The sequence below is a fragment of the Branchiostoma lanceolatum genome, chromosome 18, assembly GCF_035083965.1.
Source record: "Branchiostoma lanceolatum isolate klBraLanc5 chromosome 18, klBraLanc5.hap2, whole genome shotgun sequence".
Taxonomy (NCBI): domain Eukaryota; kingdom Metazoa; phylum Chordata; class Leptocardii; order Amphioxiformes; family Branchiostomatidae; genus Branchiostoma; species Branchiostoma lanceolatum.
Genome location: NC_089739.1, coordinates 5,784,061 through 5,805,007, shown reverse-complemented (window position 1 = coordinate 5,805,007; position 20,947 = coordinate 5,784,061). Strand labels below are relative to the sequence as shown.

At 43.2% G+C, this 20,947-nt stretch overlaps 2 protein-coding genes across 2 annotated transcripts; both read left to right on the top strand.

The window, feature by feature from the left end:
• Positions 1-7,219: 7,219 nt before the first annotated feature.
• Positions 7,220-10,585, top strand: LOC136424385 (uncharacterized). Its single transcript, XM_066412963.1, has 4 exons — positions 7,220-7,290; positions 8,324-8,738; positions 9,378-9,538; positions 10,221-10,585. The coding sequence occupies exons 2-4, from the start codon at positions 8,333-8,335 to the stop codon at positions 10,392-10,394; spliced, it is 741 nt and encodes a 246-aa protein (XP_066269060.1). The 5' UTR covers positions 7,220-7,290; positions 8,324-8,332; the 3' UTR covers positions 10,395-10,585.
• Positions 10,586-11,137: 552 nt separating this feature from the next.
• LOC136424652 (carboxypeptidase B-like) lies at positions 11,138-20,827 on the top strand. The gene is made up of 10 exons (XM_066413276.1): positions 11,138-11,229; positions 11,573-11,654; positions 13,164-13,409; positions 13,899-14,000; positions 14,433-14,543; positions 15,677-15,793; positions 16,619-16,706; positions 17,097-17,296; positions 17,810-17,894; positions 20,539-20,827. The coding sequence occupies exons 1-10, from the start codon at positions 11,138-11,140 to the stop codon at positions 20,727-20,729; spliced, it is 1,314 nt and encodes a 437-aa protein (XP_066269373.1). The 3' UTR covers positions 20,730-20,827.
• Positions 20,828-20,947: the final 120 nt, after the last annotated feature.

The following is a 20,947-nucleotide window of genomic DNA, read 5'->3' as shown; positions in this document are numbered from 1 at the left end:
GGCCTAACCCTCCTCCTGGCTTTCAAGGATAGCATAAAACGAAATTGAAGTATTGATAGGTAACTTGTTAAAGATTTGTAACTAGGTAACGTGACGTGTCCTATTTACGTGCGGGAGCAGTTTACGTCCAGTTTGGGTCATGTCCACTGTAGACCACTTTGGATAGTTACTGTGCATTTTTTAATATAATGGTCTTCAAGCATAGCGCCAGAAGGGAAAAGACTGAGGTGGACGACAATAGGTTACGCTAGCACAATTTTACATCATATACATCAGTATAAATACATGCTCGCACGGCGTTAAACAGGCGGAGTAAAATTTACAAACCTTGCATTTTCTTTTTAGAAGAGCTGATATTTTTTCCCATGGGTTTAACATTTGGCTCTGTCCGCGCGGTTTTAAGATAAATACGTTTTGAATAAATTGGACGTTAACTGGTCACCTTACGTTAGTGGTAAGAATTTGATCAGCGTTCTTTCTTGTCTATTGTTAACAGTTTTTCTTTTAACTACAACGTGTCCCAGTGGTTTGCGCACTCTGCGTCTTGCCTTGTCACATTTGGTCTAAATTCCGTCGAGCCAGGGACCAAGTATGAGGGAGCTTTAGGGCGTCGAACCTCTGCACGTAAAAAAACCCACAACACACTATGTTATGGAGAAAAATACACAAGCCGTAGCGAGGCCGCATTGCACAGCTAACGAAGACATGGAACCTATGCCACGAAAACGCGTTATGCGTCGTCCTCAGTCTGAGGTTCGACCGCTTTACCTTACCTTTACGTTTTACAACTGGCAGGTGCAATATATATATATATCATTATAGTAGGTCGAGTGTTTGCTTTGTTGGGGGGAGACATACCACTTCCTTTGTCTCTCAGCATTTAAAGAATATGGTACTTGAACACACGTACCACTACTAAGAATGGGCTATCCCTGTGCTGTAGTGCTTGCACAGCTGCGTGTGACCCAAGGGCAGTAGAAACGGAGACACCGAAAGGTCATCGGGTAAAATTTACATTTGCCATAGTACGGATCTCCATTCCTATCGTCGTAGTAGGTAGGTAGTCGACGTGGTAGTCGTTGGGGTTATACCGCCCCTTGCGGGGGGACATACCCTTTCGTTGGCTGATACAAGACGGGGATGCACCTGGTCTCCCGTCCGGGTGGATGGTGTAAATCACTGTATGGCTGGTACGAGATGGAGGTTCGCCAGGCATGATTTGTAGTGAATCACTAACTCCAGACAGAAGGATTTGGACCATCGCACACCGGGGCATGCCCCTACTCTTTTTCGAAAGGTGTGATGGGTTCTTTCACGTGCGCGGGATGTGGCTCCTCCATTTAACGTCCTATCCGAGGGACGTCCCTAACCCTAGATGAGCTAGGTACTCACTTACACCTGAGTGAAGTGAGGAAAGTCGTCTTAAGTGCCTTTCCCAAGGGCACAACATCGGGGCGCTAGTTCGGACATGTCTCTAGGCACAACCTGGGATTAGATCCCGGGTGCCATTGTTTGACAGCCGCGCGCTCTACCACTTGCGCCACACGACGCAATTCCTATAGAATCACCATGTGTCCCAGAACAATCTTGGATTATCCTAGGGCAGATTGGAATTCTATCAGTCACAGGACAGAATGGAATTCCAATCTGTCCTAGGCCAAGATTGAATGGACCTATTCCATAAAGGTGATCAGAACGACTCCTTTCTACTTGTCGTCCCATCTTTTTTTTCTGTACTTATAAACCCAGGTACTGAGTCTACTGAGGGCAGACCTTTTAGGTAAGAAAGAGGACTAGACTAGTACTGTTGCGGTCATTAAAGAAAACTACGGGAGCTAAGGAAGATCGCGATGAACCGGACAAAGTGGAGAGAATTGAAGAAAGACTGATTGCAGCGCAGGGTGTCCAGACTACTGCAGCAGCAGAACACGTAGAGTGGACTACTATAAACCTAGCCTGGAGTCCAGCCCTATTAGCTTACGTCCGCTACCCAAGCTCCGCTCCTCGCCGTTAATTTCGTGGTAACACTTCAGCTATGCATAACACAATTTGTTGACCGGTTTATATTGAAAATTGAGAAATGGCGGTACAAGAACTTACCTGTGTGCCAAAGAACTTGTAAATACTGTATGTCAAACAAGGTGGAAGACGAAATAAATTTTATGTCAAGTTGCCCATTCTACGACAACGAAAGAAATGAGCTGTTTAAAGAGGCCACCACATTTCATCCTAATTTCTCCACGTTTTCAGACGAAAAGAAAACTACTCTCATCTTAACATCACAAAACCCACATATCACAGAAGAAGTGGGATCATTCGTCTTCCACAGTCTTGGAAAAAGAAGTCGAACTCAATAAGTTAAAACTTAGAAGCAGTAGTTAAGACTAGAGTAGACATTTGTTATACTGTTCATTATTGTCTGTCCGTCCACTCCGTATTACATGTACATGTACTTGCAATTAGCCTACGGGCAGGAATTTGCAATAAACTTTTCATTAAACTTTTCATTATATCCTCAAGTGACATTTCATGTGACCTCCTACGCACCTACCCTCAAGCTATATCAAAACTATCAAAACAAAATCTGATGAGTGACAATCACGTACCGCGCTTTGATGATTAAACTACTTTTGATGACAACGAGTTTCAAGCCACAACAACCTTTCTCTCGTTCAATACGTCGTACATGTGCAGTATGTGTGTATGTGTGTATGTGTGTATGTGTGTGTAACAAGCAGATGGTGCATAGAAGGCACCCATCTCCGTTTCAAAAGCTCTTGGGCCACACTTTGTGTCATCACTATAACAGGGGCTTGTCCACTGGTAGCTGTGTGTGCTCGACTATCTTTCCCAAAATGCTGAGTGCTAAGTACCTACCATTTTGAAGGTCGTTGGTATGACCTGGCCGGGGATCGAACTCTCGACCTACCGAATGCAAGGCGAACAGTCTACTCGCTTGGCCATTGCACCGGTCAAATTTGTCCACATCTACCTTTTTTCATCTTTTCCTTTTACGAATATTGGCCCATTGGGAATTCATGGTGTTCATGTGAGGTACATTTGCACCCTAGAAAAAATGTACACTTACTAACACATGATAGTTTTTAGTTATACTCAAGAATATACATGTATTACACATATCTTCTATGAAGCATACTAAGCTTGATTATGTTGTTTTTGAAGTGGCATTAGGATGTTGCATTAGTTTGCATGTTTTACAGTGAATTTGATCCTTGACCTTATTAGAGGTCTCGAGTTTCGGGACAGATACTGCATGCCGGTATAACTGCACGAATAAGCCTTCCATGGGAACCAGACTAGATTCGGGCCGCTAGCCATTTCCTTCGGCGGCCCGGGACGGTCAGCCCGCCCGATCTAAATCAACGCTACGTCGAGTTGCCTGTTAACTCTCGGGCTAGAACTCAGCCGCTGTGCTAGTTTATATTGGTGGGCTTAGTGCTTCGGGCCGCCGAAGGAACTTGCTATAAACGGCCCGATAACCGCAGCCTGGCTCGATCCAAGGGTAAAGCAAGGAGGTTCTGTTTTTAACCTCCTTGGGTAAAGTAAAGCTCCTCATACAACAAACACGAACATCATCAAAAGACGCAATCATTACCAATTATGGCCTGCAATGAACAATTTACTTGATAGTTATGAAGAAAGCCTGGAGCTAGATTTGACACGTTTGAAACGAGTCGTGTAATGTCATATATCCCACAGCTGTAAGTTCTTTCTTCGAGAGGTGGTTAGCATAGAATAATTCCTCGTTGACTTCGAATACTTTAATGTAGCTTGGACTCTATGAAAAAAAATTCTATCGCTTTATAAGCAGAATAAGTTGCGGTGAGTTGTTGCAAATTAGATAACACAAGAGGCACATATAGATGAAGTGCAATGAGTGTTTGATAGTTAGATACAAAGCGGATTCCCTACAGCTACACGCGGTACGTAAAAGTATGTAGGCTCTTTTACAGGTAGAAGTTTGACGTCGAAGGGCCGGAGCTCCCTCATACAACAAACACTATCGTCATCAAAAGACGCAATCATTACCAATTAGGGCCTGCAATAAACACTTTACTTGATAGTTATAAAGAAAGCCGGGAGCTAGATTTGACCCGTTTGCAACGAGTCGTGTAATGCCATATAGCATTCAGCTGTTAGTTCTTTCTACGAGTGTATTCAACAGGTCGGGTTAGCATAAAAGAATTCCTCGTTGACTTCGAATACTGTATTGTAGCTTGGACGCTATGAAAACATTCCATCGCTTTATAAGCAGAATAAGTTGCGGTGAGTTGTTGCAAATTAGATAACACAATAGGCACATATAGATGAAGTGCAATGAGTGTTTGATAGTTAGATACAAAGCGGATTCCCTACAGCTACACGCGGTACGTAAAAGTATGTAGGCTCTTTTACAGGTAGAAGTTTGACGTCGAAGGGCCTGAGCTCCCTCATACAACAAACACTATCGTCATCAAAAGACGCAATCATTACCAATTAGGGCCTGCAATAAACACTTTACTTGATGTTATAAAGAAAGCCTGGGGATAGATTTGACCCGTTTGCAACGAGTCGTGTAATGTCATATAGCCTACAGCAGACACGTACTAACAAAACATGTGGCTTGGGATTTACTTTACCCTGGGAGCCAGAATGAGGTTATCGGGTCGTTTAGCCAGTTTCTTCGGCGGCCAAAAGCACTAAGCCCGCCAATATAAATTAGCACAATGGGTGAGTTCTACGTACAACTCCACGTAGCGTTAATTCAGACCGGGCGGGCTGACTGTCTAGGGCCGCCGAAGGAACTGGCTAAACGGTCCGATAACCTCAGTCTGGCTCCCAGGGTAAGGTAAAGCCCAAGCCGCATGTTTTGCTAGCACATGTCTGCTACTGGCTATAGGACATTACACTTCTTGTGACAAATGGGTCAAATCTAGCTTTAGGCTTTCTTAATAACCATCAAACATATTGTTAATTGCAGGCCATAATTGGTAATGATTACGTCTTTTGATGATGATTGTTTCATGTGTTGTATGAGGGAGCTCAGGCCTCAGGCCTTCGACATCAAACTTCCACGTGTAAAAGAGCCTACGTACTAGAATCTAGAACAGCAAGTCTCTAACTCCAAGCTGTAGGAAAGCCGTTTTGTATCTAAGTTCTAACTATCAAAATATCTTTACACTTCATCCCTATGTGTGCCTCTAGTATTATCTGATTCGCAACAACTCACTTATTCTGCTTATGAAGCGATAGAATTTCTTTTATAGCGTTCAAGCTACAATACAGTATTCGAAATCAACGAGGATCTTTGTTATGCTAACCGCCTGTAAAATACACTCGAAGAAAGAACTTATTGCGCAGAAATGTTTCTGATCAAAAAATGCATATTTAAAGGTCTTTTGGTTGTCGTGTGGAAACTTTTGATCATAATTATATCATAAGTAGTTTTAATCATCAAGGTGAGGTTCGTAACTTGAATTTTGTTTCGATAGCTTTTAAGGCTAGGTGCACGTGGCAAGTAACGCTCGTTCTCATTTAAATGTACACATTTTGTAACTTCCATCACCGTTTGAAGTAAGACGTTCCTGACATTAAGATATGCCACATATACGGTGCCAAACTGTCGTTTTGATGGCGACTTAAGAACTTTCTGGCTTTTAAAAACGACAGTTTGGCACCTTATATGCGGCATATCTTAATGTCAGGAACGTCTTATTTCAAACGGTAACGGAATTAACAAAATGTGTACATTTAAATGAGAACGAGTGGTAAGTGCCCATGAAAGGTATTGGTAGTCTCCCGTAGCGGAGGACATAAAAGCCCAATTGATACAGGTGGCAAGGTGGTATAGTGGTTAGGTTTGTTGATGAAAAGGTTCTGGGTTCGAGTACCTAGTAGGCTCCAGTGGTGAGCACTTGAAAAAAGACACTGTACACCTATTTCCTCACACGACTCAGGTTAGAATCAAGCTCAAGCTATGGACGTTCTCCCGTCTTTGAGGAGAGCCACACCTTGAAATAAATAGGGGTGCATCAAACTGTCAGTGGGATCAAATTTGTGTGTATGCGTGTGTCGTAACGGCAGCAGGGGTGTTCGGCCCAGAACCATGCAAGCGGTCCCGGGTTCGAATCCCCTGACGCCACCGATGTTGTGACCTTGGAAAAGGCACTTCACAGGACTTTCCTCACTCCATCAGGTGTTTAAATGGGCATATTGTTCTCTGTACTTGGCAATGTTTGAATAAGTTAGGAAAAATTTGAGTGCAGTGCCACGCCGTCCTTGTCTGTCCAAAAGCGAAGTAAAAAAATCTTGCAGGACTTATGCAGCTTATACTTACTGTGCAAAACAAACAAACAAACAAACAAACAAACAAACTACCTATTTTGCATATCTTAAGTGTTGACAGGGAAATGATTTTGACTAGCAGTGTTAGGCGCCAAGAGTGTGCAGCAAGTAGAAATTGAAACAAAAAGAGATGGACTGAAAATGCCTGCATGTGAAGGGAAGCTCGATAGATGTCGCTCGTACACACGGAGCACGGGCGTCAATGTTCTGTAAATGCAGACATCTTCGCGGTGGTTTTATGGTTGCGGTTTTCGCGGTGAAATCTTTACTCCGAAACATCGTGATAGTGGAGGTCTTCCCGACAATAATTAATAGCCACATGCCGAATATCATTTAAGAAAAAAATCAAAATCCATCCAGAGGTTCTTGATCATGAGTTATGTCGACCACAAATATCTCACAAACACGTATACACACGTTTCAGTCAGTCTGGTACATGCATATGTAGTGATTATTTCCTTACTTACTGTAGATGCAGCAGTGTTCGCGGTGGTTTTATGTTCGTAGTTTTCAAGGTGAACTCTTTACCGCGAACTTAAAACCACCACGAAAAGCCGTTCAATTGTGTGACTGTAGCGCTACTATTGTTTCAAACGCGAACTCAAAACCACCACGAACACTTTTTTTTCTTCCTACCGCAAAATTAAATCCCCGAGAAAATTTCTGCATTTACAGTAGTCTGATAAAATAAAACATACTTGATTTGAACCATTCATACCTGCTGCATTCCCAGCTGCACCCAAGTTAAAATTATCTACCATTTTCCCAGGTGAAAATTCCGGGGACCGTCCTTTATATGTCTGAAGGCATGATGTCCATCTTTCGACAAGAATACGACATCCTTATTCTATTCGATGGATAAATGTATCTTCCCTCAGAGAACGTGTCTGACCGCTGTTTTGGTGGAACACCCGGGCTAGGTACCGGTTATGCAACTGTCTTGGAGTGAGTTTTTCAAGATATTTTGTTATTATGATATTTCATAAGTTTGTGTAACTTCAACACAAAATGTGGGGCAAAATTGGCCGTTTATTTGGGACAATACCTGCGGAGACTGGAGGTCAATTTAGCCCATGATTTGCCGTGATATTTTAGATTATTCGAGCCACAAGTGTTTCATACTTGCAAGGGGGAGGGGGGGGGGGTCTATCTAGTCTGCATCCTCCTGCCCAATATCTGCAGAAACTTTAGGTCAATTTAGCCTTCAACTTGCCGTGTCATTTTCAAATAGTCGAGCTATAGATGTTTTGTATTTCCAAAGCCTCGGGGGGAGGGGGGTCTATCTGCAATGCATATGCCTATGTCTGTCCTTCAAGTTATCATAACCCTATCGATCCCTTATTACTTATTCATATGTAATAATAGTGTAGACTATTTGTCGAAGACGGCTTTAGAAACAACATTTGGTATGGTGTCTTTGGAAACCTGTTCCACCATTATAAGCTAGTTCACGGTTGCTACTACGCATATGCAGTGTCAAAGGTGAAGGCCCCCGGCTTGTAAACAGTACTCGTCTCGACATTGTCTCGATTTGCATAACAACGCCCTGACGGGTTTTGTTTACGTCTCTGGGGCCTTCACCTTTGACACTGCACATGAGTAGTAGCAACCGTGAACTAACTTATTATGGTAAAGCACGATAAGCAAGTAAATGAATAATAATAATAATAATACTGTCATCATAATCTATATCAGATGTATTCTTCGACGACATATTGACAGCAGAAAGCGACAACAATACACAAACGTTAAACGATTTGCATGACGTTATGTTATGCTACATTCTAGTAGCTTATATCCAACTCATTGATTTAAATGACAGCCAATCATTTATCAGCCATATTCTAGGGACAACAGAAGATTGCGCTTTATGGTTCCGAAAAAATGCAAAACGAATTGCATATAATTGTAGCAAAAAGATAATGTATCAAATTCTAAATTGTATTTTCATGTGAATTACTTTCTTTACTTTCTGTAGTCAGGCGCCATGTCTGAAGATAGCCCAGTCATTACCCATCAGCCATTGCCACATCCGGTCGAGGTCAATGTGCAATACGGATTGGCTGACCCCAACGACAATGTAGAATCCCCACATCCTGACGGAGACGGATTCCAACATTCCAAACCGTTTCCGATAAACGGTTCCGATCATCAACTCCCACCCGAATACAACATGCAGCAGCCTCCTCCCCCTGCCTACGTCCAACCTGCTCCGATTCCGCAAGGGGGCGTTGTTTATGCACCTGTACCGCAGCAGCCACCGGCCCCGATTCAGCAAACTACCACCGTGGTGACGCAGCAGCCCGGCGTGGCGATTGGTGGAAATCAGAGAGCACGTGACTGGAGGTACGGCCTATGCTGCGGCTGCTGCTGCCCTGCTCCAAACATGCCATGTGAGGAGCAAATGACTTCTGTTAAAATTTATAAAAAACAATCATATAATTACAAACTTTAAAAAATGCACTCTAATTTCCCTGATACATTGAAACAATTCATTATGTAAAAAGATATAAACTTTAAATTTCTAACACAACAATGTCTTTATTTAACATTACTAATAAACACCAAATACAATCAGGCTGTTGAGTAAAGACGGGGGACGCCAAAGACTTTTTGCAACGTTTGACCCACTGCTCACCGAGATACGTGTTCCATCTGAGAATCTGCATTAAGTGACGTCACAGAAGCGGTGGATTACTTTTTGCTTGACCAATATTGGTACTGTTCGTTTGAAAATATGGGAGCAAATTTCCTATTGAATGTGTTACATAATTACAGGTTAATCTTGTTAGATAAAGTTTGTTTATAAGCCCATTCGTAATTCCGACTACGCATGTGCAGTGTCAAAGGTAAAGGCATCTGAGACGTTAACAAAACCCGTCTGGGTGTTGTTATGCAAATATGGACAATGTCGAGACTAGAACTGTTTACTAGCCAGGGGCCTTCACCTTTGACACTGCACATGCGTAGTCGGAATTACTAATGGACTTATTGTCATGTCCCTTCTTGACTGTAACCCCCCCCCCCCTCAGGCTGGTGTTCGTGCCTCTGCTACCCGTTCTACATGTGTTACCTGGTGCAAGCCATGAACGAGACTCCCTGGATCATCACCTTATTTTGCGAAGGCCCGTTTTGGTTCCCTCTCACTTCCACCTTAATGCGAGTCAAGCTGCGGGCAGAACAAAACATACACGTGCGTATTGCTCTCATTACCACCTTCGATACATTTAGTAACGTGTGATTTTTGTTATTAACGATAGTTTTTGTCTGTTTCAGGATAATGACTTTTGTTGGCAGATGTTTACATATGGAAGTGATGCATAAGCTACATCACTGTTACCGGTGCGCATGTGCAGTAATGATGCATTGTACAGTGCGCATGTGCAGTCACGATGCATTGTGGTCTTTGTCAAAAGGAACAGTGCGCATGTGCAGTCAGGATGCATTGTAGTCTATATCAAAATTGAAGACTTCTTACTAGTAAACTTTGGCACTTTTGCAACACGACGGTTCGAACGATGATAAAAGTCAGCAAGTGTAGCCCTCTGTAGACAACGATGCATCACAAGTCCACATGCGCACTTTGAAAGTTGTGATCGCTTATACATGTAGACCGCAACTTTAGCCCCTCCAAACCCTGAAATATTTCAAACCCCCCTTCTTCATGCAAAAAGTTGACCAACAAAGTGGCACATAGATATGTCCTGAGGTGTATCCTGACTCAACTACTGGTGGAACTGCTAATGAACAGTCTATTCATGCCTCCTGACGTCTTCCCTTCGAACAGCAGATTTAAAACAATGATCTTTGCCTGAGCTGAGAAACATCAGAATGATGCATCGATTCTAAGAGATATGTGTAATTCTCGTTCCCAGGGCTCTTTCTGCCATGATTGCTTCTGTTCGACCGTCTGCCCCTGTATGACCTTGACTCAGTTCGCGCGGGAGTTGAGGGACATGCGGTCGATCCAGAGGAAGTTTGCCGGCATGCCTATGCAGCAGATGGGAGGGGGCGGCGGCGTCACCATGGTAACCACCGGCCATGGGTGACGTCCATCGGCAACAAGTTATGACGTCACACGGACCCGGACAACGGCTGTTACTACGACAAAGAGCATATTAATGATAAGAGAATCTATATTTTGAAAATTCTACTGCTGCATTTATAAACATGTCTAAAGATAAATGTTATATTTCTATTATACATTGTGATATTGACATATGAATTGGTTCGAAGATAACAAAAAAGTTTATATTATATCTACCCCACTCTAACCTTCCAGTAATAAAAAAGGAGATATATTTTGCAGTATAAAAGTGTTGTGTGTGTCATTCCATGACGCCTTACGGAGAACATTATTAAGTCTCTCTTTTTCTCTCAGTCTCTCTCTCTGAACGTATATACGATACCTTGTGCCTTAATTTAAGCATCCCCTCTTGTCAAATTTTCTTCCCTTTTCGAACCTACATAGTTCGTCATTTTTTAAGATCTAACATCCTCCCTTAACTTATCTTCAGTAGTGACCATCTTATCCCATATCCCAATCACCATGGTGACCGGATAGCTCCTTTCCATGTATATACTTCTTGCCGTCGGCGCCATTTTGTAAACATCAATTATGAGAATCCCACCACCTGCCACCATGTTTGACTACAGCGTCCTAGTTTCTCATTGGTCAAGTGCTATCGGTATGTTTTATCTTGTTTGCATAATGTCGAGCCTAAACATAGTGCAAACATCAGCGATCTAAACATCTCAAAAAACGCATCAGGATCAGCAGTAACTGTCGAAAATGGCGTTACTTGGGGCAGGTATTCTTGTACTTTTTCTAAACGTTGTGCTGGCTCAGACGAACGGACATTCTACCAGCCGCGCTTTGGAAGGGTGAGGCATTGATAATTCTTGTAACTGCAATAACAATATAATCAACGTTACCGTAGAAATAGTTTCGCTCTATTTGTTCACTTAGAGAAAGGGGCCCTCTTGTAACGCATCACCGACAGCAAGAGCGTAACAGTTCTGCCATTTTTTTGTCTATTTTAAAGAAATAGTGGGAAGTTTCACAATAATTTTTACTCTTTAGCTAGTTGCAGCAATCAAAAGTACATTTATCAACCTGTTATAGTAATAATCTGGTGTTAACGCTTTCAACAAAGCTGTTAAAATCGTTGATAGATGCTATCTAAGATTTTGAATTTAAAAAACAATTCTTTAATTCATTCGTAAGTGACCAACTGCTGAGGCTACATCCGGGGACTCCAGATGCTGTTGCCAAGTTGGACAGCCTCGTTTACATGCCAGGTTTTCAGGTACGAGTTTTCGTTTTATTTATCAGAGGTTATTATTGGCGTAAGAAAATTAGAAATGTTTAGAAAAAACGTTTGCCCAAACACATTTAGCAGAAAGTATTCATGTGTGTGTAATAAGACTGGTTTATTCTTCAATGATCTCTTAGCAGCTATTAAGCTGAATTGCCGAGACACATTACATTTAATTTCATTTAAAAACGACTACTTCATTACATCCGCAACAATTAAAAAATACTTGTTAAAATACGACAATACACACAAGGTAAGCTTCTTATTGTAACACATATAGTCGTGGATTTCTTAAGTGTTCAGAATACGAATCATGTAAGGTAACGCACTGTTCATATACCGGTCAGTTCGGCCATATTGAGTGTCAAGTTTATGTGACGACCGTGTTTGCCGGCCACTGATGTTCCCTCTAGTTGGTGGGAGTAGGTGCTGGAATTGGCCTGATCGAACAAGCTTCTTCGCAAACGACTCAGTGAGAGTTCTACGTCATGAGTTGAGGGTTGGCAGCCCTAAGAGAGAGCAAGCAGTGGTGTACGATGTGTGTTCAACACCCAAGATGACGCGCAGGGCTCTTCTTTGGATTTTCTCAATTCTGTCACTTAACGTCTTAGGCAGTCCGGGGTGCCAAATCGGAGAGGCATATTCCAAAATTGGCCGAATGTAGGAAACGTACACCGTCATCAGGTCCTCTATGGAGAGATGGAAGTGCTTCAGTTTCTTGAGAAAGTACATGCGCTGATTAGCTTTAGTACACATTGAGTCCACGTGTGAGTTCCATTTCAGATCAGCCAGAAGGATAACACCCAAAACTCTCATCACCTTCACTTGTATAACTTCAATGTTGTTAACAGTAAGAGGAGGGGGGATGCTATGAGTCTTTCTGAATTGGACATGTAACACTTTACATTTCTTCGGGTGTAACTTCGTGTGACTCGTGCGAGACCAATGATCCAAGTCGTTAAGGTCCTGTTGCAGGTTTGAAGGACTTGAGGTAGGGTTCCTTGTTTCTAATAGGTTCAGGTCGTCAACAAATTTCCAGCGTTTGGAGGCAGCGTGACGCGCGGCACAGTTAATGTAGGCTAGAAATATCAATGGTCCGAGTAAAGTCCCCTGGGGTAATCCACAGGTAACGTTTAGGCTGTCCAAAAGTGTTCCATGGTAGCGAACAACCTGACTTCTGTTGCTGAGAAAGTCTACAATCCATCTCGTCACTGACGGGCGCAGTCCGAGTTGAAGCAGGCGTTGGATTGCAACGTTATGACTTACGCGATCAAAGGCCTTACTGAAATCCGTGTGTGTGTGTGTGTGTGTGTGTGTGTGTGTGTGTGTGTGTGTGTGTGTGTGTGTGTATGTGTGTGTGTGTTTGTGTGTGTGTTTGTTTCCAAAAACCTCATTTTACGGTATATCTTACATAGCACTGGAAGTATGCTCGTCAAGAAGATTGGACTTTGAAGGGGTGAAATCTGGCCTCTCTCATCTCTTGTTCCTTTCCTTTTTCAGTTGGACTTCTGGAAACCACCTTCCCACGTTAACCAAACCGTGGATGTTCATGTACCCAGAGACAACCTGCCGGCTGTTCTAGACCTTCTCCAGCAGCATAGCATTCCTTACCACACCATGATAGGTAACGTCCGGCAGGCGGTGGAGAAACACATGCAGGACAACCACAAGGCCAGGGCGCGAACTGCTGGACGGCCGGCAAGGGTGAACGACTTTGACTTCAGCGTTTATCACGAGTGGAATGAGGTAATGTTGTATTCCTTTCACTTTGCATTTTGTGCATTGAACATGTAAATCATAACAATTATGATAAGGTTGTTTGATTAGAGATTGTATAAGATTGTATATTTAGAAATATGCAGGTAAAGATAAAAACGTTAGAAAAGGTAAAATGATCGAACCTCAGATTGAGGACAAAGCAATATGCTTTTTCGTTAGCTAGTAGTGCAATGTGCACGTGGCTTTGCTACAGCTCGCGTATTTAGCCAAGGACCCCGGGTCATTCACCCCCACTCTTTCGCTAAGTGTGTTGGGTTCTTTTACGTGCAGAGGTTTGACGCTGTAGGCTTACGCCTCAAGCTCCCTCATACGGCTTTACGTCACCATCCGAAAATTCACGAATGCAATCCCTTACAACATGATCGAACTCCGGCTCTTACTTTATGATATACTAATTGCTCTCTTTGTCTCAACACAATTGAATGTCACAACTTTTACCCCTTCGATTTTTGACAGATTGACGATTTTATAACGGACGTGCAGCAAACCTATCCACAAATCGCGACTCTGTCCAGCGAAGCGGCAACCTTTGAAGGACGATCTATAAAAACTCTAAAGGTAGGTTGAAGCGATAATCTTTTGAAGCACAGGTTGTGAAATACGTCACAAGGACCAATGCACATTCATCAGTAGATGCTTTTAGTAAAAACAAGGACTCAAGGTCTGTTAGCCCCCTCCCCCCATTCCATCAGATGGCGATCGGCCTGCAACCTCGCAGCGACCTAAATTGGACTTGTTTAACTATTGACTTCATCATTGGAATTTCATGTAAAATATAAATGTTAGGATTGAAAAGACATTCAACAAAACACACAAAGCGCAAACAAGATTCGTGTTTTATCACCCATGGAATTCATTGAGCGTTCTATCAATCTGAAATCACTCGGTCGCAGCGCGATTGAAGCGAGGGCGCCGCGATAGTGAAATAGCGGTGCTTACAATTTTTGAACATCTCAGCCTTGCTACACTTTTTTTTACTTACTAACCTAGCTCGGAAAGCCGTCCACTTCCGGTGAGACGAAGCCTGCCATCTGGATCGACGCCGCCATCCACTGTCGGGAGTGGATCTCAACAGCTACGGTTCTGTACGCCATAGATCAGGTCAGTTGATCCGAAGTAGATCTTGTTATACATAACGTATCATCAGTCATAGAAGCATTTCTGGACACAAAACAAAAAAAACACAATGACGTTTGTAGGGTCAACTAAAAAAAACTACAAAATGGTAATCCAGAACAGATCTTAAAAGTCTTTCTAAACAATATAGACGAGCTAGGTTTACAAGACCACAAAGACAACACACTAACACAAACCTTACTTTTCTTTGATTATGTTTATAAAAACACATCTGCTTGCTTCTATTAGTCGAACAAGAAAATATATTTCTTCTTCTGGTGACTTTCCCCAATCATGTTAAAGTTTAGATTTGAATCCACGACTGGTAATTGTGCATTTTGTTCATTTGAAAACTATGCATTTGAACCACCACCATCCCTCTCCCCCATGAAGAACCTTTGAACCCTCTCCTCTATTGAGATCCCTTACCATTAATCTTTAGATGGACCAGGTGGGCTTTTACGTTTGGCTAGGCAGGTCGTTGCAACGATGTTTAGCACATCGGATGCTGTTTGATCCAGTTCTCCGTATGCTGCCAACTTGTCGACTCTTTCATCAAAATAGCAGATACCGGCATGGCCTGGGACGTAGATGTGTTCCGTTTAGAGCAGGGAAATTCACAGAGATGAGTAACTTCATCGGTTTTCCGTGAATAATTTCAGGTTGGAGAATGACTGAATATCGAAGTTCTTTTATTCACAACCAAGTATTTTACGAGAGCCAACGTTTCGATGACTGTCTGTCATCTTCATCAGGGCAATACTGGCTGCTTCAATGTGCACTGAAGCTAGGCGTTACTGTTAACAGTGCTATCTTTTGCTACATCTATTAATGTAACAATACTTTCGGACTACATTGTTAGTAGTAACATCTAGCGTCGGTGCACGGTGAACCAGTCAGTATTGCCCTGATGAAGATGTCAGTCATCGAAACGTTGGCTCTTGTCAATACTACATTGTGAATAAAAGAACTTTGCTATTCAGTCATTCTCCAACCTGAAGTTATTCACGGAAAACCGATGAAGTTATTAATCTCTGTAAATTTCCCTGCTTTAAACGGAACGCATGAGATCATCTACGTCCCAGGCCATGCCTTCAGTAATCGTACTGTTTCGCCAGTTCACCCGTCAGTACGGGTCGGATCCAACCGTCACACGACTGCTGGATGAACTCGACTGGTACTTCACACCTGTCTTCAATATCGACGGCTACATCTACACCTGGGCGGCGCCTGAGGTAGGCAGAGATGCTAAATCCAGTTTTACCTTGTTTCAAACCGTACAAAACGATGGTTAGGCTGACTCCACAGCCTTCCTTACTCTCCAAGCAAAGGATGGGTTCCGGCAGGTTTCTGGGGTGTTTTAGGCGTTTTTGTCGGACTTTCTACTTTTACAAAAAATGACAAAGCAGAAAGCCCGACAAAAACGCCTAAAACACGTCAAAAACCTGCCGGAACCCATCCTCTGCTTGGAGAGTAAGCCTTCCTCAGAATAGGTGACCCACTACTGTAGAGTATACAGTAGTGCGTGAAATGGTATGAAATGGCCAAATTTTGTATCATCATATAACGACAGGAGTTTGACGTTCTTATGTCAATCTGCATGTCTTGTTTGGTTTACTGTTCATAGGAATAAATAACATACAGTACAGATCTCGTTTAACTTCCCATCGACACGCGTGCAACTCGCGTTTAAAAGTCGTGCCAATCTCGTGCAAAAGTCGTGGCACACGCAATTTAATCTCGTGCAAAAGTCGTGCGATTCCAGATTAAAGCGCATGCCATTCTCGTTTCAATCTCGTATGTATGCGTGTATACGCGTTTTCATTATGCGTGCGAGCTCGTGTGCGAAGTTTTGGGCGGGGCTCACACGCGTGTGGCGGGCCTTTCAACTGTTCAAGACACGCCCATTGCCCGGCCTGCGGCCTTACTTATACATAGTGTATGGACGATCGAAACTAAGACCAGATTTATAATCAACAAGCGTCAGAAAATGCGTGTAAAACGCGTGGGAAGGGAAGTTAAACGAGATCTGTACTGTAGATATTCATCATAACTCCTAGAACCGACTATGGCGGAAGAACCGGTCCACCCAGCCGGGTCCATGCGTCGGTGTGGACTTAAATAGGAACTGGGACGACCACTTTGCCGGTAAGTTTTATCTTCAAATGGTCTAGTCTAACAAACCACTGCTATGTTAATTATTGTTACTCAAAACACATTGGTATACATGGTGACCAGCCCCTCCAGCTCTGTCCTGCCACTTGCTACATAATGTAATCGAACACCACGGGGTGTCTGCTACTTTACCAGTAACCATGGTGACAGCTGTCTGATCAAGGTCATTGACCTTATTTGTTATTAAGAGAAGAGGAAGAGCATGAAGAAGGAGAAACGGAGCAAAAATATGTTTCCCTTCCGTGGAGGTAAACATGACATGATAGAAGAAAAAACACGGAAACTTAATGCATTTTCTTCTGAATTTAGCAATAAACGGCAACGCTAAGACCTACCTTTTCGTTGTCTTTTAATCACAAATAGAAACGGGCGCCAGTCCCGACCCATGTTCGATCATCTACCACGGCATGGCGCCGTTCTCCGAACCGGAAACACGGGGCATTTCCGACTTTGTGCTGAACCACCCGGAAATCAAGGTGTACCTAGCCATGCACTCCTACAGCCAGCTGTGGATCAGTCCCTGGGGCTTCGACTACGCACGCCCGCCTCACTACCATCTGCAGGTACGTCGTTGATTGGTTGATTGCTCGTGACGTCACAGCTTGTAGATACTAGTACCACTAGCCGCCGCCAATTTGGTTTGGCTAATAAATCCCAAATGGCGGCTCTACCAATTTGGAAGGAATAATTTTCTGTGCTGTCTAGGCAGGCAAAAATAGATTATGGCATTCAAGCGAGCCAGTATCTTACTGAACTGCGCTAAATTACGCCAGGAAATTGCGCCAACTTCGCGACCTCTAGAAACAAAATGGCCGCGCCTGGAATGTCACATTCTCAGTTTCGACTATATATATGCAAGATAACTTTATTTTAAATCGCAGTGTTGCCACACTGAATTAAAAACAAATTTACAGTGATACAAAAACTCAACAGAAAGAGGCTTGCAGTGATTGCGCCGTTATGCGACCATTTGTGCTGTCTTGCCAATGGCGATTTAAAAAAAAAAGATGTTGCGCCACTTTGGGAATGTCTTACACAATTTAGTGAGATAACCTTGCCTGTGTGTGCCATTTCAGAACGCCATGGCTTTAGCAGCGGAAAGTGCGAGCAGGGCTGTGCATGGTGTTCAGTACAGGGTCGGACGTTCCATCGAGATTCTCTGTAAGTTGATTGTGTTTTGTTTTGTTTTGTTTGTCTTGAAACCATATCATACGGCCAACCATATCCCACAAAAGTTTTGTGTAATAGTTATGAAGCACTGTAAGTAGGTAAAGGTCCAGACGCAATGATATGTAACCATTTGCAACTGCATCTAGTTTAAGCATCGCATCTATATATGTGCCATTTTTAAAAAGGGAGATAGAGCTGTCCCCGGCAACTACCGACCTGTATCACTGACCTGTATATCCTGCAAACTACTTGAACACATTATCCATAGTCATGTCATGAAACACTTAGAAAGTTTCAACATATTGACTGACTACCAACATGGATTCAGAGCAAAGCGATCCACAGAAACACAGCTTATATTGACAGCTCATGACATAGCTGGCGCACTGAACAGTAAAAAACAGGTAGATCTAGCAATTCTTGATTTTACTAAAGCTTTCGATAAAGTCCCACATAGCAGACTCATCACTAAACTAGAGCACTATGGAATTCAAGGCACCACACTAAACTGGTTGAAGGCTTTCTTGACCAATAGGGAACAGACGGTAGTGGTAGAAGGCAAGGCCTCAGCTCCAGTTAGAGTTGCGTCAGGCGTACCACAGGGAACTGTTCTGGGACCGTTACTCTTCCTCCTGTACATAAATGACTTACCAGACCAGCTTGATTCAAATGTTAGGTTATTTGCCGATGACTGCCTGTTATATATAGAGTTGTCCACACAGAGTGATTCACAGCTTTTGCAAGAAGATTTGAACACACTCGAAGAATGGCAAAGCAGATGGCTAATGCAGTTTAATCCGGAAAAATGTTACATCATGCATATAACAAACAAACGAAACCCAATTGTAACCACCTACCAGTTCTGTGGACAGGCTCTAGCAACAGCAAAGAGCCACCCGTACCTAGGCGTTACATTAACAACGGGGCTAAAGTGGAACACCCATATCAACAAAGTAACAACTAAGGCTAAACAGACATTGGGAGTGATCAAACGTAATTTGTGGGCATGCCCAGCAAAGGTAAAATCACTTGCATACACGTCTCTAGTAAGACCAAACCTTGAATATGCTGCAACAGTTTGGGATCCATACACAAAGAAGGATATAGATAAACTCGAGAGGGTGCAGAACCAAGCTGCCAGATTCTGCACGAACAACTATGAAAGGGGCGCCAGTGTAACAAAAATGAAAGCAGACCTGCAATGGATGTCACTTGAGGACAGGAGAACAATGTCCAGACTTTGCATGATGTACAAGATGACTAATAAACTTGTGGACGTACCGACTGATAAGTATCTAATGCCAGCTCAGAAGAGGACCAGAAATAGTCATGCTTTTAAGTACCAGAGTTATCAGCCAAGGATTGACGTGTTCAAAAATTCGTATTTCCCGAGAACCATAGTAGAATGGAACTCGTTGTCATCAAGTACTGTAGGAGCTTCATCACTAAGTAGCTTTAAAGAACGGTTGCAGTCAGATATGCAAAGACTAGGTGTAACAGACCGTTCGGTGTAATATGACCAGCTGCTGCCGCGCCGCGTGCCTGCGAAGCTGGTGTGTTACGCCTGATGGCGGTTATACCGGCTATATAGATACAGATACAGATACAGATATATAGGGCGTATTCACGTGACGTCATCACCCCTGCCCTCCGTGGGCGGCCATGTTGGTGCTCACCCTGCAACGAAGTTTCTCGGTGTCCGACGGTCTCTAAATTTCCAAGGAATGCGAAGTCGTCTGATCGCTGTTTTATTATATGCAAAGAGTCTCCATCCTCACATCCTTTTCGCTACAAAAATCCAATTTCACCTACTGGAAATGACCCATTATCGACGAGCGAGGAAATGTTTTCCCCAGCTGCCTACAAACATGGCCGCTAAACTGTTTACAGAGTACGCATAAAATCAGTTCACAGCATACAAGTGTTCCAAGGCCTGCAACCACGTAGTACAGTGTCTTGAGTGTCGTGAGAAATTTTGCTGACAGGGAGTACGTTATGATCGGGAAAGTTCGACGTTGAAAGACCCCCAGTTTATGAATGAACGTATATCAAGCAACGACTTCACGGTGCCGCCACTGTGTTACACAACGGGCCTGTATTTTGCTTTTCGACCAGATACAAAGGTTTCCATACACTCACGTTGATTCTCAAACTTCAACTATTTAGATCCGCTTTTCGTATTTCAGAAATCCACTTCTGTTTCAGTCGTTAGTCCCTTCGTATGTTCCCTTACCTACACGAGAAACGCCAAACCAATCTTACTGTTACCCGATCAGTGTGTGCTTTATCAGTCCCAATCAAACATCTGACCACGAGGCAAAACACCATGATTGTGAGACAAAACGTTTCGAAGGGAAATTGTGAATGGCGTAGAAAACATCTGCTATTTATACGGAGAGTTCCATAGGGCTCCACTATCAAGTGAGCACCAACATGGCCGCCAGTGCTCGTTGCTAGGGGGAGGGTCACGTGACTGAATACGCCCTATACCCTAAATGATTTTCTATTGGTTCACTACCCAGTTGGGTTCAAGGTATTAGTACCAGGTCGGTAGCAGATCAGATATTTTCAAATAAACGAATGAATGAGAGAAACGAAAGAACGAATGAATCGTTATGTTATCTGTGTATAACAGATGCCGTGTCGGGAGGTGCCCGGGACTGGGCCTATGACAAGGCGGGCGTGACCTACAGTTACACCGTGGAACTCCGCGACACCGGCCGGTACGGCTTCCTCCTCCCGGCGGACCAGATCATACCCACGGCCGAGGAAACGTTTCCGGCGTACCTGACGGTGGGCCAGTGGATCTTGGATCATCCGGAATGATCATTCATTCATAATAATCTCGTACATGTAGAACGCCAATCAACTATATTTCAAAATACTTTATACAGCTGGTGAAATATACAGATGGTGATACACAGTCTGCACTGTACATCGCTTTTTAATCAAAATATAAAATATGCATATTGATAACCAAATGTATAAACAGGCAATCCGTGAATAGTGGGCCAGTGGATCTTGAATCATCCCCAATGATTATT